The sequence below is a fragment of the Artemia franciscana genome, chromosome 14 (assembly GCF_032884065.1).
Source record: "Artemia franciscana chromosome 14, ASM3288406v1, whole genome shotgun sequence".
Lineage (NCBI taxonomy): Eukaryota > Metazoa > Arthropoda > Branchiopoda > Anostraca > Artemiidae > Artemia > Artemia franciscana.
The window spans coordinates 11,261,046-11,275,491 of record NC_088876.1 but is presented as its reverse complement, the minus strand read 5'-3'; the positions used below and the strand labels follow the sequence as shown (position 1 = coordinate 11,275,491).

The window sequence follows — 14,446 nt, the reverse complement described above, 5'->3', positions numbered from 1 at the left end:
TTTCTTCACATAGCAACATAATGATTTTTTATGCTTTACTGCTGTGGATTTGGAGCTTTCTGAATATATAACTAAAACTAGTGAGATTTGCAAGGGTAGACAGCCCAGGATTCGTGCCCATCCTAGGCTATTATAAAAAAAAAAATTCTGTTGATGATAGCAAATAATGATTCATCTGTCAAAAACGAGATTAATACAGCCTTACTGTCCTCTTTTCGTTATTTTCTAGTATTTTGTTTTCTTGATGACCTTGCTAAAACTTGTTTATTCCGAAAAATAAAAGACAAAACTCACAAACATCCACAACCAAATAAATGTGGGTAAACTACTAATTTTACAAATTCAACATAAATTTTCCAAGCAATTTTTCTAATCCAGTCTCTATCCATCGTCCACTAACCTGAAAAAACAATTAATAGCATATAAAAAAATTGTAATAACTTGGTCATAAGCATGATAATAATAATTTTCGTAGAGTTTTTTTTTATCTATATAAAAAAAATCTTTCTTCAACTCTTCGAACTGCACATTAGAATCGTTATAAAAAAGGAAGAAAAGCGGAAAGATTTGTGAGCTGTGGGAGACGAATAGACTCTTTATAACTGCTTTAAAACGTGAGACTTTTTTTTTACAACTGTTAGAAAAGAGATGTTGCTTAAACAAGCGTCTTTTTTTCACCCTCCAAGTCCATGAAAAAATATTAAGGTACGAAATATACTTTTTCAAACTTGAACCTCAAGACAAAAAAATAGAAATGGCGTATGTAAAAAAAGGGACGAAAGAGTTCTAGAGGCGGTTTCTCCGAACACGCACATGTAAAGTACAAGGTAGGTTTACTAGAGTAGCTGTGAGAGTTAGTAGGCAGGTTTCAAGGTTAGATACAGAATGTAACGAGTGCAAACAGGGTTGCACACTGTCTCCGAAATTATCCATCCTGTCTAAAATTCTGTAGTGGCGTTTATTGGAACGAGTAACCGATGGTGAGTTTTGATTGCGGATTTACTAAGGAACATTAAAAAATTATTTGATATTTTAGAAGATTATTTCGATAGGAAAAAGTTAGAACTTAATCTAGATAAAACGGATATAAAACTAGATAAAAGGTTAGTAGAGGAATGGTCATGTTTAAGAGTTAAGTTTGAGGCGAAAGGAAATTTATTTAGTCGCCACATAGAAAGTAGGATTGAGAAAGGTAAGGTATGTTGTAATATGGCATTAAAAAGTCAGCTTGGGGGTGTTAAAAAAAATTTATGTAGTTAATGAGGTTTTCAGGGATAAAATTTTAGGTGTTATGCACTATGGATCTGAGGTTTAGGGGTATGCAAAGGAAGGTAGGCTAGAAACCGTCCATTCAGGAAATTATAAGAGATAGCTAAGGATAAGTAACCATACAAACAGTTTTTTTTTAGATAGGGTGATTTAGGTTTGTTTTCTTTAAGAAGTCTTAGGCTAGTTAACATGACTAGGCTTTGAGAATTTTTTTTTAGGGATGCCAAGGGTGCGGGTGGTGAAGGCCGCTTATTTAGAAATGTTGAAGTGTGGCTAGGAAGCAGGTGGCCGTACCATGCATTAGATCACTGTGGATGAAGTCATATGTGGGGAGCAGTTTAGGGCTTGAGGATATGAGTAACGAAGTAAGTGGATTACTTGAAAGGATTTTAACGGACCAGGAAATACAGGAATGGTAGGCCCAGCGCTCACTTTGGAGTTCACTGGGTCTTCGTTGTTGGTCAAAAGATATTAAGGATGTAGTTTATTCTTTAAGATGGCTTTAAATAAAAAGGAAATAAAAAGCTAATAATTGAAATGAGGGCTGATAACTTGCCCCTGAATCAAAGAATAAAGTTTATTGGGAGGGAAAGGTCAAAAGCTGGTCCATGTTTTTTTTTGTCCTATGTGTAGAGGTTTGAATGAAAGAGTATATCACTTGATGTGGGAATGTGAAGAACTGAATGCTTGTAGAATTCAAGTGTTTGGTAGGGATCATTTTGATATTGAGCGGTTGGTGAGGGTTTGAGCGGATGAATAATTTATGGGTGTCAGAGGTTTGACATGATTCCGTTGTCTCGTGATGGATCATAGAGCTAGGTTTCCGAAGGAATTGTGTAATTTCTAAACAATTGTTCTTTTTTTTTGCCATGACCTATGGGCTTTAAGCGCAAATAAACTCTATCACATTGTATACCACTAAGATTGGGAAAAATTGAATACGTAGATTCCACTTAAAAGCAAAATAAATAGGAAATATAGAACATAACGTTTCATATACTTTTTGCTGTTTGTCACAACCATAGACGTAGCATGAATTATATAATTGATGAGTATCGGTACAACGTAGATAATCCCTTACAAGTTATACAACGGATAGTTGAAGTCAATATTTATAAGGACTTTTACAATCATATCCCAGCTGGGTTTCCGTCATTATAAGGGATTAAAACCTGTTTTGTCTCAAGATGGGGGGTCAAGTTGAGACTTTCACGACAAGCTTTCATGTTGATTTTTTTTTCTGGGAGAGAGAGAAATTTTTCTGGGATATATATATATATATATATATATATATATATATATATATATATATATATATATATATATATATATATATATATATATATATATATATATATATATATATATATAATATATATGCGTACATGTTGCTGCTACTTACCGACTGATTACAAGAACTTAGCTTCCGAAGAAAAGTTCTCCCATGCAACAATAAAGCTTGCTAAATCTTTGCAGCAGTGTGTCTATGCATCTCATAGTGTTACCCTCACCGGGGACGTGAACTGCGACCTCTCAGTGCCAGATCACTCAATATACCAAATGCTTCTGTCCGCTCTTTCCAATCTGTATGTTGCCACAAGTGATCATTCGTAGACGTATATCCAAAACACCGGAGCGACGAGTTCGCTTGATTTCGTGCTCTGCTCGAACAGCGTGACTTAGTATGGGTCAAGCCATGTTGCCTTTAGCATATCGGTATTGGATCATTTACCAATCTTCAACTCTTGTTATTGATAGTGTTCTCTCTCAAAAAGGTGAAAAGAAACGGAAGTGGGAATTCAAATGTGACTGCAAGAAAATAAATACTGTTGCATATAAGGCAGAGCTTGATGCCACACTTGACATAATAAGATCCCTTTCCAACTGCTGCAACAATCCTCAGAACTCACCAAGTCGCAGAAAAAAATTCTAATCAACATTTACTGTAGTGAAACCACACATGCAATGCGTTGTGCCGTTCCTGTATATTAAGTTTGTCCGAGTTCAGAAATACAGGGCTTGTCAATAAATCCGGCTTTACAGCATAGTTGCGAAAATTCGAAGTTTTGGCACCAAATATGGAATGATTGCGACCGGCCGAAATCTGATGCCGTGAATGATGTACGGTAATATACTAAATGTCGTTTTGCTAAGTGCCTTGCCAATCACAAAGCTGAGGTTATTGACTGCAGGATCGAGCGTCTTGCAACTAACCCCAATAAAATCTGGAGATCCATCGGGGGAGAAAAGTCAAAAGGTGTCGCTTCAGAGCTCCCAAGTGAGTGACTTGATCAACTGTTTCACCAGTGAATTTTCTCCACCTGATCCACTGATAGAAACCTACTATGAATCACTACTAGTGGATAGTCTAGTTGATACTGAGTCAGATATTGGTTTCGAAGTTACGGCCTCTGATATTTTTAATGCTATCATTCACCTTCAAAAAAAGTTCTCGCTTGGTTATGATCAACTAAATGGTTTTCTTATACTACATGCAAGTGATAAGTTGCTTCAGCACGTACATTTATTCTACCAAATCATTTTTAATTCTGGTGTTGTCCCCGATTCTTTTTCTGTTGGAACATTGACTCCTGTTCCGAAAAAAGATTAAGATAGCCGGCAACGTCGTTACAATAGGCCTATAATAGGCTCTTCTGTTCTATGTAAATTGCTAGATTTACTAGTGATTAAGGACGTAAAAAAGGCTTGTCCAACCCTGGACAACCAGTTTAGATTTAAGGAAGGCTATAGTTGGGAACACGTGCATTATATACCTGTCAACGTTATGCGGGATATAGAGAATAGTGACAAGTTTCTTGTCCTTGTGGCATATGATGTCTCTTGATTCTTTTTGATTTGCTTTTGATTCTAGTGTGAATTCCCGTTTGCTGCATAGTGCGCAGCAGCGAAGTTTTAATCGTTCAGTTCTGCGGGTATTTATAAAAATCTGTATGCGAGATTACGCGTTGTCGTCAAAGTACCTACTCGTCATGGTTACTTCATGCGTCAAGTTGCAATTCGAATTCGGAAAAGAATCCGCCAGGGTGGGGTAACTTCAACACCATTGTATAACAATCATGTGGTTGCACCCCAGAAAAAGACTAAAATTAATTTTACAAAACACATTTTGTATCCAAAATACCTTGGTTTTCTTGATTCGATTGATTTGGGACTGCAACAGGTGTAAAGTTAAATGGCCTTTGTTGTGGAGGACCTCGGAAATTTCTTTGTGTAGTTCCTGACTGAACTCTTTTATCTGAAAGATACAATAATAATAATTAATAATAATATATAATAATATAATAGCATAAACAACGAACATGGTCTGCGTAGATATCAATCTCCTGATCTGCGCAGGTATCAGTCTCCTGATTCGATGCCTTCGGGCGGGGGTGCAATGCGTGGTTGGGGGTAAATCACTATATCGGTTTCTTCTTCGTATCTTTAGTAGTTAGTCCCAGATTTTGAGTCATTTCACTCTTTCCATGAATCAAACAATTAATATTAGCTATGAACTAAAGTTATGTTTATAGTTATAAGGATTATAAATTAGAGTTATAAAAAAATTATAAAGAAAATGATTCATGAGCCTTTAGCCCTTCAGAAGCAACCTTACAAGGAAAAGACAGTGAAACAGAGAGAACAAAAACTACAAATATAGAAGACTGGAGAAAAGGAATTCATAAACATAAAACGTAAGAAGTGAGAAAACAAAAAAAAATTACCAAATTACCCAAAAAATTACCAAATCTTTAAACATCACATAATTAGATTTCAAGAAAATAACCTATTAGATAGTTTTTTGTTGTTAAAATACCAGCTATGTATCAAACGATACGTTGTGAAGCTCCATATCCAATCGCATAAACTCATCAGACAAGCATGACTTTCTGGAGATGTTTCGCAACGAAAAACTGCTAGACAAAAACGTACTTGGAAGTGGTTTGTAGAAGAAAAACAAGGAAAACACATTTGAAGAAAAACTACTGTTACAGGAGTAGCTGCAATCTAGTAAAGACAAATAAGTGATAATTCAAGTGCGCAAATTCGTGAAGAAATAGACAATAAGAATATTTGAGCTACTAGATCATAAAACCATTGATTAGCATAAATATTCAGGGATGCTACACTAGTATGAACACAAAAAGAACTGCTGAATATGAAATGACGTTTTGTGATGTTCTGAGCTATTTGATTGTAAATTCATTTCTCGACTTCCAGTCGAATTTTTCAATAAAAATTTTTAACACAAAATATCTCATGTATTCAAAAACCCCCATTCTTGTAAGTTATCGTTAATCATACTGATAAATATATTATAAATTTACACAATATAACCTTTCCTTGTTTTGACAATTTTATTTTCTCTTTTAGCAAAAAGCATACACTTCACAGAAAGTCAAGACAAAGGTGTATGTTATTTTTTTTGTATTTAAGAATTAACGACGCTTCTTGACTACTATGGTCCCTGCGTCGGCCCTGCAGTGCATTCCTGCAGCATGATTCGATCTCTGGGTCCCGTATTACCAAGCTAAGGTCAAATCCACTGCGCCACCACAGGACAAGGTGTATGTTAGTTTAACAGCAATACAGTATTCAAATATATTGCAAGTTTGAGAATACAGAAGGCAAACTGTTTCAACAATACAAGGAGACGGTATTAAAAATTAAACGATAAACAAATTACACTAAACGATTAGCAATAACATAGGGCTATCATAATTAACAACAACATATAATCCAACAATAACATATCAGAGACAACGCTATAGCGTTATCTATTATAAAGGCCACGAGACTTCAATTTTATTATTCATTTATTGTTTTTTTTTCCAGAGGCATTTCATATGATCGTATGAAACTCGGAAGTGACTAATTCGATTGGAAATCTGAAATTCTAGTGCCTATTTTAAGAGTCAAAAGTGATCGTTGGGGAGACAACCCCCCCCGCCTAGTCTCTTTTTCCCCAAATACACCGACAACAATTTTGAGATAACCATTTTATTAAAAACAGTTCAAAGATCAAATAACAAAACTACAGAGTCAACACAATGCCCCAGGGCCCGGTGGTAAGTATTGTAAGTTATGTCCTAGTGGGTATATACGGTCATTATGGAGGGGATAGTCGTATAGGCTTCAGAGGAAGCTCATTCGATTGAAAATGGGAATTTCTAGTGTCTTTTTTTAGAGTTAAAAGTGACCAGAGGGCAACTGGCCCTCTCAAACCCTTTTTGCCCCAAAAAAATTCGATCAAAATTTTGAGATCGTCATTTTCTTCAAAATAGTTAAAAAATCAGACAAAAACACCGGGTTCGAAACAATCCCCAGAGCCCGAGCGCAAATTTTGTAAATTATGCCCCGGGGCCATATAAAGTTTTTATGTAGGGGATGGTCATATAAACTTCATGGGTGAGGGGGGGGGGGTGTTCTCTTGATTGGAAATTGAAAGTTCTAGTTCCCTTCTTAAGATTCAAAAGTGATTGAAGGGCATCTAAACTCCCTCCTCCTATGCTCTCTTTTCTCCAAATGCATGTGATCAAAATTTTAAGATGCCCATTTTGTTCAAAATAGTCAAACGATCAGATAGCAAAACTTTGGGGTCCCGAGAGGAGGCTTGTAAGCTATGCCCTGGGGCCACATACGGTTTTCATGGAAGAGGCAGTCGTATAAACTCAGGAGAGGAGTCAAATGATTGGATACTGAAAGTTCTAGCTCTCTCTTTAAGAATTAAAAAGTAATCGGATGACACCTAGCGCTCCCCACGCCCTATGTTCCTCATATGCATTCGATAAAAATTTGAGAAAGTCATTTAGTTCAAAATAGAACAAAAGATCATATAGCAATACTCCGGGATTTACACAAACCCCTCCCCTCCCAGAATCCAGGGGGCAAGTGTTTTCAGTTATACCCCAGGGGCAAATAACGTTTTTATGGAAGAGGTAGTCGTATAAACTTCGGAGTGGGCTCAAATCATTAGAGACTGAAAGTTCTAGTTTTCTTTTTAAGAATCAAAAGAGTCCGGAGGGCAACTAGAACTATTACCGTCACTTCCCTAAATACATCCGGTCGAATTTTTTAGGTAGCCAATTGTTCAAAATAGACCAAAGATCATACAACAAAAACTCCAGGGTTGACACAATTCCCCAGAGCCCGGGGACAAGTGTTGTAAGTTATGCCCCGGCGGTATATAAGATTTTAATGGAAGGAGTGGTCGTGCAGACTTCAGAAGGGGCTTATTTGATTAGAAACTGGAAGTTCTATTTTCAGTTTAAGAATCAAAAGCGATCAGAGGTCAAAAAGACCCAAACCCCCATACGCTTTTCTATAAATGAATTTGGTCGAAATCTTGAGATGGCCATTTTGTTCAAAAAAAAGTCCACGTATCACATAACAATACCTTTGGGGTTGACACAGCCCCGCAAAGCCTGGAGTCAAGGGTTTTAAGTTATTCCTCGTGAGCATATAAGGTTTTAAGGAAGTGAATGGTCATGAAAACTTTGGAGGAGCCTCATATGATAAGAGATTTAAAGTTTTAGTTCCCTATTTAATAGCCAAAAGTAATCCCGGGGCAGTTGCCCCTCCCCCCTCATTTCCCCTAATGCTTCCGATTCGAAATTTGAGATACTCATTGTGTTCAATTTAGTCCAAGGATTATATAACAATGCCTTCGGGGTTGATACAACTCCGGAACTCCGAGGCAAGGGTTGTAATTTATTCCCTGAGGGCATATAAGGTATATAAGGAAAAGGCGGCAACATAAACTTTGGAGGACGCTCATCTGATTAGAAATTGAAAGTTCTATTTCCATCTTAAAGAATCGAAAGTGATCGGAGGGCAAATAGGTCTCCCCCACATCCTCTTTTCCTCAAATGCATGCAACCTAAATTTTGATATTGCTATTTCGATCAAAATAGTCCAAAGATCATATAACAACGCCTTCGGGAAGATCGAGTTCCTTTTTAAGAGTCAGACGAGACATGAGGTTAACTAGGACCTCCCCCCACGGCTTCTTTTCCCCAAATGTATCGGATGAACTACCCATTCTGTTCCAAATAGTCGAAATGTCAAACAACTATGGTTCTGGGTTTTAACCCGTACATCCCTCAGGGAAAGGGCCATAAATTATACTAGTTACATATTGCTAAGATGTAAAGTTTTTATGAAAGGCATGGTCGTATAAACTCTGGAGAAGGCTTTTTCGATTGGAAATGGAAATTTCTTTTGCTCTTTTGACAAGTCAAAATTGATCAGAGGGTAGCCACCCCTGCCCTCACAATTTTTTCCCCATATAAACCCAACTAAATTTTGAAATAGCCGTTTGGTTCAAGACAGTCATAAAATCAAAATAACTATTAGTTAGGCGATTGAAAAATTCTCCATAGTTCCCGGGGAAAGGTTTGTAACTTTTTTAAGTTACCCATTGTTCATATATAAAGTTTTTGTGGAATGGGTCGTTGTATTAACTTTTGAAGGGGCTCATTCAATTGCAAATTTAAACTTCTAGTTGTTTTTTAAGAATCACAATTAATCAAAGGACAATCAGAACACCCCCACCCCCCTTTTCTCAAAGTTATCCAGTCAAACAATGTGACATAGTCATTTTGTACAAAATAATCCAAAGACCAAATAACTATGCTTTTGGGGTTGACCGGCTCTCCCAGCCCAGAAAAGAGTGTGAATTATGTAAGTTGCTTATTGTTACTTGGATATTTTGTTTACTTCGATACTCCGCTTTACTGATTTACGGGGGAAAGACATGTATGTTATGCAAGTTATTTATGGTTACTTTCAACTTTATTTACTTTGATATTTTGACACTTTGTTATTGGTACTTGGATACTAGCTTTGATACTTTGATGAAAATATGACGTTGAAAAAAAAAATGAAATAGGGAATTTTGAAAAACTTGGAACTTTGGCAATGAAAAACGAACACAAATTAAAAAAAACTTTTCGAGAGAGAAGATTTAAAAAAAGTAAAGGCCATGCTAAACTTAAGATCCGCATAAATATAAGTCTATATCTTATATTTATGTGATTTTTGTACGTTTTAAGCTTGATTTGCATAATTAATTTAAATTTTACTCGTTTTAAGATTTTTTTATTCGTTTAAATTAGTACCTGCTGTATATTTGTTTGCTAGGACTGTTTTTTTTTTAATTTTTCGTTCGGCTGGGTTTTCTTAATTCTTCAATAGTGATAGATTTTTTGTTCGTTTATGCTTGATCTGTATAGTCAGTTTAAGTTCTACTCATTCTAAGGTTTACTTATTCATTTATATTAGAACTTGATGAGATATGCTAAGTTTTTTCTTATATAAATAACTATGAACAGACTCACTTCTCAAAGCAGCTCCAGATGCAGTTGGGTTCTTACTTACAGACTGAGCAGCCATGGGTTGACCCGCAAAAGTTGAGCGAGGTGGAGGAGCTCGGGTTTCCGTCTCCTCATCTGGGTTTTCAAGGTTTACCCACTTCTTCTTGGCTTCATCATACACATACTAAAAATACATATGTTTGTAATAACCAGAGGAAGAAAAAAAAGAGATTTAAATAAGGAGAGAGAGAGAGAGAGAGAGAGAGAGAGAGAGAGAGAGAGAGAGAGAGAGAGAGAGAGAGAGAGAGAGAGAGAGAGAGAGAGAGAGAGAGAGAGAGAACAAACCTTCTGCTTCTTATCGTCAGGTAAAATGGCTTGTGGAACCTTTTTTCCTCCAAATATAGATGTGAATTTCGAAAATAGACCACTTGCTTTGTCGGTCTGTTCTTCTGGACCACTCTTTGCACTGGGCGTCTGAAAAGCAACAAATAGGATGTCATATGTTTTATTCTACAATAAAACTGGAAAGTTTTCCGTCAGTCGAGAATAAAGTCACTAATACCTTCTTTAAACAATTTTTTATTTGTACAAAAACAAAAATTTCTTGTAAATATGAAACGGCACTAAGAAGGAGGTTTTAGCACACAATAGTTTCTGAACGATGGAATTTGAGCCAATTATAATCTACGCAGTTAAAATATATATTGATTGACAACAATCTAATTTTAGTAAATTGCCAGATCATACCTTGGCCATCTATTTTAAACTGAAAATATAAAAATCGAGGAGAGGATTTTTATAGACCATTCTGTCAGTAAAAAAAATTTAAAATAAACGGATTTGCCTTACATGCGAGATATTTAAGGTCATTCTCACTGAAATGTTTAGTATTTAATTTTTCTACTTTTCTCTGGTTTTAATATATAAACCAAAGACAAAAATTTCACTTTCATTGCATAGCTTAAATTCAGCTCTTTAAATCTACTTAATTACATTTTTGAAATTTGGTTTACATGCTTTATAGATTGAAAGTGCATTAAATACTCATTGAAAATTGCCGAGTATAGACAATTTTTTTATTTTTAATACAAATTTAGATCCTTCTCGAGCAAAAATTCTAAGTGATATTATAATTCTGGCTCAGTGAATGGACGAATCTGAGACTAGCCAATCCAATAATCATAGTATTCTGTCCTTTTAGTGCAAGCTAGAGACTTGGTGCAATGTCACTTTTTTAGGGGGAATATACACCACAAAGTGCTTTAAGATTGATAGCGTAAAACATATTACATGTGATTCACAGAATGCAATTTTTTAAGATTGTCTTAAAATTACTAAAATCAATTCGCAGCTTCTACTTCAAAGCTTTGAAACTTTAAATTTTTAGTTAATTAAAAACATCAATTGAATTATGTTTTGATTGATCAATATAATTTTTTAGTAAACAAATCAATGATTAAATCATCTTTAGTTAACTTAATTAATGGTTGACATCCAATTGATTTTAATTTAAAATCAAAATTCATTAAAATTACAATAAATTATTATTTAAGGTAGGAGATACTGTACTAAGGCATCTTATATTATACATACTTTTTTCTTACTGAAGTGTTTTTTCTTACGTAATGTTTAACATCCAATTAATTTTAATTTAAAATTGAAATTCGATACAATTACAATAAATTATTATTTAAGATAAATGATGCTATACCCGTTGTCTCATATTTTTGAAACAGCTACTCTCTTTCTCTTTTTAAAACAATTAAATTTTAATTTAATTTAAATGATATAAAATACAAATTTCAATCAATTTTTAATTAATCAATTTGATACTTTGAATGAACTAATCAATTATTAAATCATTTTTAGTCAACTTAATTTAAAAAATCCAATTAATTTTAATTTAAATTTAAATTCGTTACAATTACGATAAATTATTATTTAAGGTAAATGGTGCTGTACTAAGGCCATCTTATGTAATACGTGTTTTTTTTCCTTGCTGAAGTGAAGAGACTGGATTTTAGCATATGAGAGATTGAACCACAGGATGACACCCATGGTCCCATATTTTTGAAACAACTGCTCTTTCCATCTCTCTTTATCAAACAATTAAATTTTAATTTAAATCAAATAATATAAATTGCCAATTTAAATCCATTTTTAATTAATCCATTTATTTTTTTAATAATTATTCTATGCTTAATTCATCCTTGGGTTAATTTAATTACCATCTAATATACAATCAATTTTAATTTAAATTACAGTTAATTAATACAAATTATTATTTAAGAGAAACAGCGTTGCACAAAGCTATGTTCCGTTTCACGTATTTTTTTTCATCACTAAAGCAGAAAGATATGATTGTGGCGTGTGAAAGATTGTGGCACGACACCCACGGCCCAATATTTTTTTTAAAGGTGTACCCTCTTTCTTTCTCTTATTCAACCTCTGCTTAAAATATTGGATTTTCATTTAATTCACATTATGTAACATATAAATGGAAATTAAATTTTTAATTATTAAATTTAATTTTTAAATGAATTAATCCCCAACTTATTAATTTTTAGTTAATTTAACCAATATTTGATATTAAATTAATTTTAACTGAGAATTGTTATTAATTAATTATTATTCAGGTAGCATTTTTGTTCCATATATTTTTGTTATATCACTGAAGTGGAAAGATTGGATTGCAGCAGTAGAGAGATTAATGCACAGGATGATTTCTATGGTCCCATATTTTTTTAAAGATGCACTCATTTCTGAATTCAGCTGGAGGAGACTTCTCATATTCAGATAAATGCATGACATAATCCTAGAGTTTTTTGAGCGATTGGGCATTATAACAGCGCTTGACAAAGTATGATTTGCATATAGCCGTTTATAGACTGTAGGACAAGTTATTGTCATTGGTGATAACAATCCTGCTGAACAAATATTTTGCATAGAATGGGCCCTGGATGCAGGAAAGAAGTGATACCATTTAGATATGCCCACATAGGCAGAAGTATATGCCAACATAGGAGTCTCGCTGACATGTTGCCTTAAAAGATGGTTGCAATATATTATATAGCAACCTAGCAACTATATATATAGGTAGAATTTCCGTCCCTATCTTAGAAATTCTACTGTGTGGCCTCATCGCAGCGGAGAGATGGAAAAGCAACCATTACTGAGAGTTAGACGAATACGTAGAGGGTGCCAGCAAGCTGGGGCTTTGTTGGTCAATTAAATTCCTAAGAAACATCTATTTGAATGCTGGGCGAGGCAGATCAACGTCTAGTTCCCGTCAAAAGTAAAGTACATAACTTCCCTATCAGGATACCCTAAGAAAGCCTCGTAACTGCACCCCAGTGAGACAAAGGAGATACAGGGGAAGTCGTAAAATATCATATTTAGCCTGGGCACTGTCAATATATAAGTAAAAAAGAAAGAAAAGTGGCGAAAGTGAAACAAATCATCTCAACATGAAGCGAAAACCTCACTATGGCCAACAATGAAAAATATCTATAGCAATTAAATCAGTATGACCCCAGCATTCAATGCTTCTGTAGCCAAACTTCCAGGGAAGAACAAATGATTTGAGATTGGACTGAACAAATTTTAAAAATCTGATTTTTTGGTAGTCCGCATTCTGGCGAAACTGTCTATATTACCTAACTGAGATACATTTGGTTTTATCTATAATTTGAAATCAATCGTAATGAGTTATTAAAGTCTATTAACAAAGATTCATTTGACCTAATTAACTTCCTAAGCGTTAATAAGACATTCAATAAAGTTTACTTTTGGTGATGAAACTTTTAGTAAAGCTATTTATCACGGCTACTTGAGATAGAATAGATCTTATTTGGATAGAAATTTTTAGTATTTAGGATAGGACAGATTGAGAATAGTTTTGCTGTACAGGAATAAGGTCAACTAACTCCAATTTTTATGCTTCGAGAAAAAACAACAACCTAAAAACACAAACAACCAATCAAGGCCGTATCCAGGGAGAGAGGGTTTGACCCCCACCCCCCGAAATGTTTGTCTGACTCGTAAAAACACAACAAAAATGAACATAGATAAATTTTTGGTGTTTTTTTAATAAATTTGTACCCCCCCCAAAAAATAAATCATTTTGTATCCCCCCCCCCCTCAGATACGACCCTGCAGCTAAGTAATAAAAATTTATTTCCATTTGTGCCGTCAGTTTCCCACCCATTCTTCTTTTTATTATTCAATAATTAGGTACCCTCTCATGATTTTATCCTGAAAGCTAAAACATCAAGATCTCACTTAAGTTTCCAATGAACTAACACAAATCAAATACAGGAACAGGCAGATAAAAGCAGAGATGCAACAGAGAACTTGGCATAAACTAGGAACTCGCGAGAACTAGAAAAGACTAGTAACAGCTAGAGATTTACTATATTAAGATAAAACATGCAAGTGATATATAGTTCTAAAAAGCCTTTTCATTGTATATCATAGTGAAAGAAATTCATGATACAATATAGTAATGATGCGGCTTTTGCATGTTCTCTTGAGTGACAAAGCTCGTACAACCAAAATCGTGTAATAAATACCGTACAAAGGGGGACATTAATAGGACCAGGCCTAAGTTTTGGGGAAGAGGGTCTACCTAGAGTAGTAACAATCTTCCGTTTATTTATTTCTCTTTCACTCAATAGATTCTGGGTATTGAAATCTTTTTGGGTCAGGACCACGTATTCGTTTTTATTTCAATACATCCGCAGGCTTGAATGTATTCGCTGGATAACTTTTTTTGTTGCTCAACAGATTTGTAGAAATAAAACGGTGGGGAATACGACATCATAAGGCGAAATGGGGGGGGGGGGTCCCTCCCTGCTTCCGAC

The 14,446-nt window shown here is 34.8% G+C and overlaps 1 protein-coding gene across 4 annotated transcripts in view; it reads right to left on the bottom strand.

Moving 5' to 3' along the window:
* Positions 1-245: 245 nt before the first annotated feature.
* The window catches only part of LOC136035303 (protein transport protein Sec16A-like), a 116,802-nt gene continuing 102,601 nt past the window's right edge, over positions 246-14,446 (bottom strand). For all 4 annotated transcript variants that reach the window (XM_065716997.1, XM_065716998.1, XM_065716999.1 and 1 more), the window contains 4 exons: positions 9,930-10,058; positions 9,609-9,768; positions 4,412-4,525; positions 246-400 (listed from right to left, as the gene is read on the bottom strand). In XM_065716997.1, the coding sequence (XP_065573069.1) occupies positions 396-400; positions 4,412-4,525; positions 9,609-9,768; positions 9,930-10,058 (408 nt within the window). In that variant the 3' untranslated portion in view covers positions 246-395. The remainder of the gene's footprint in view (positions 401-4,411; positions 4,526-9,608; positions 9,769-9,929; positions 10,059-14,446) is intronic.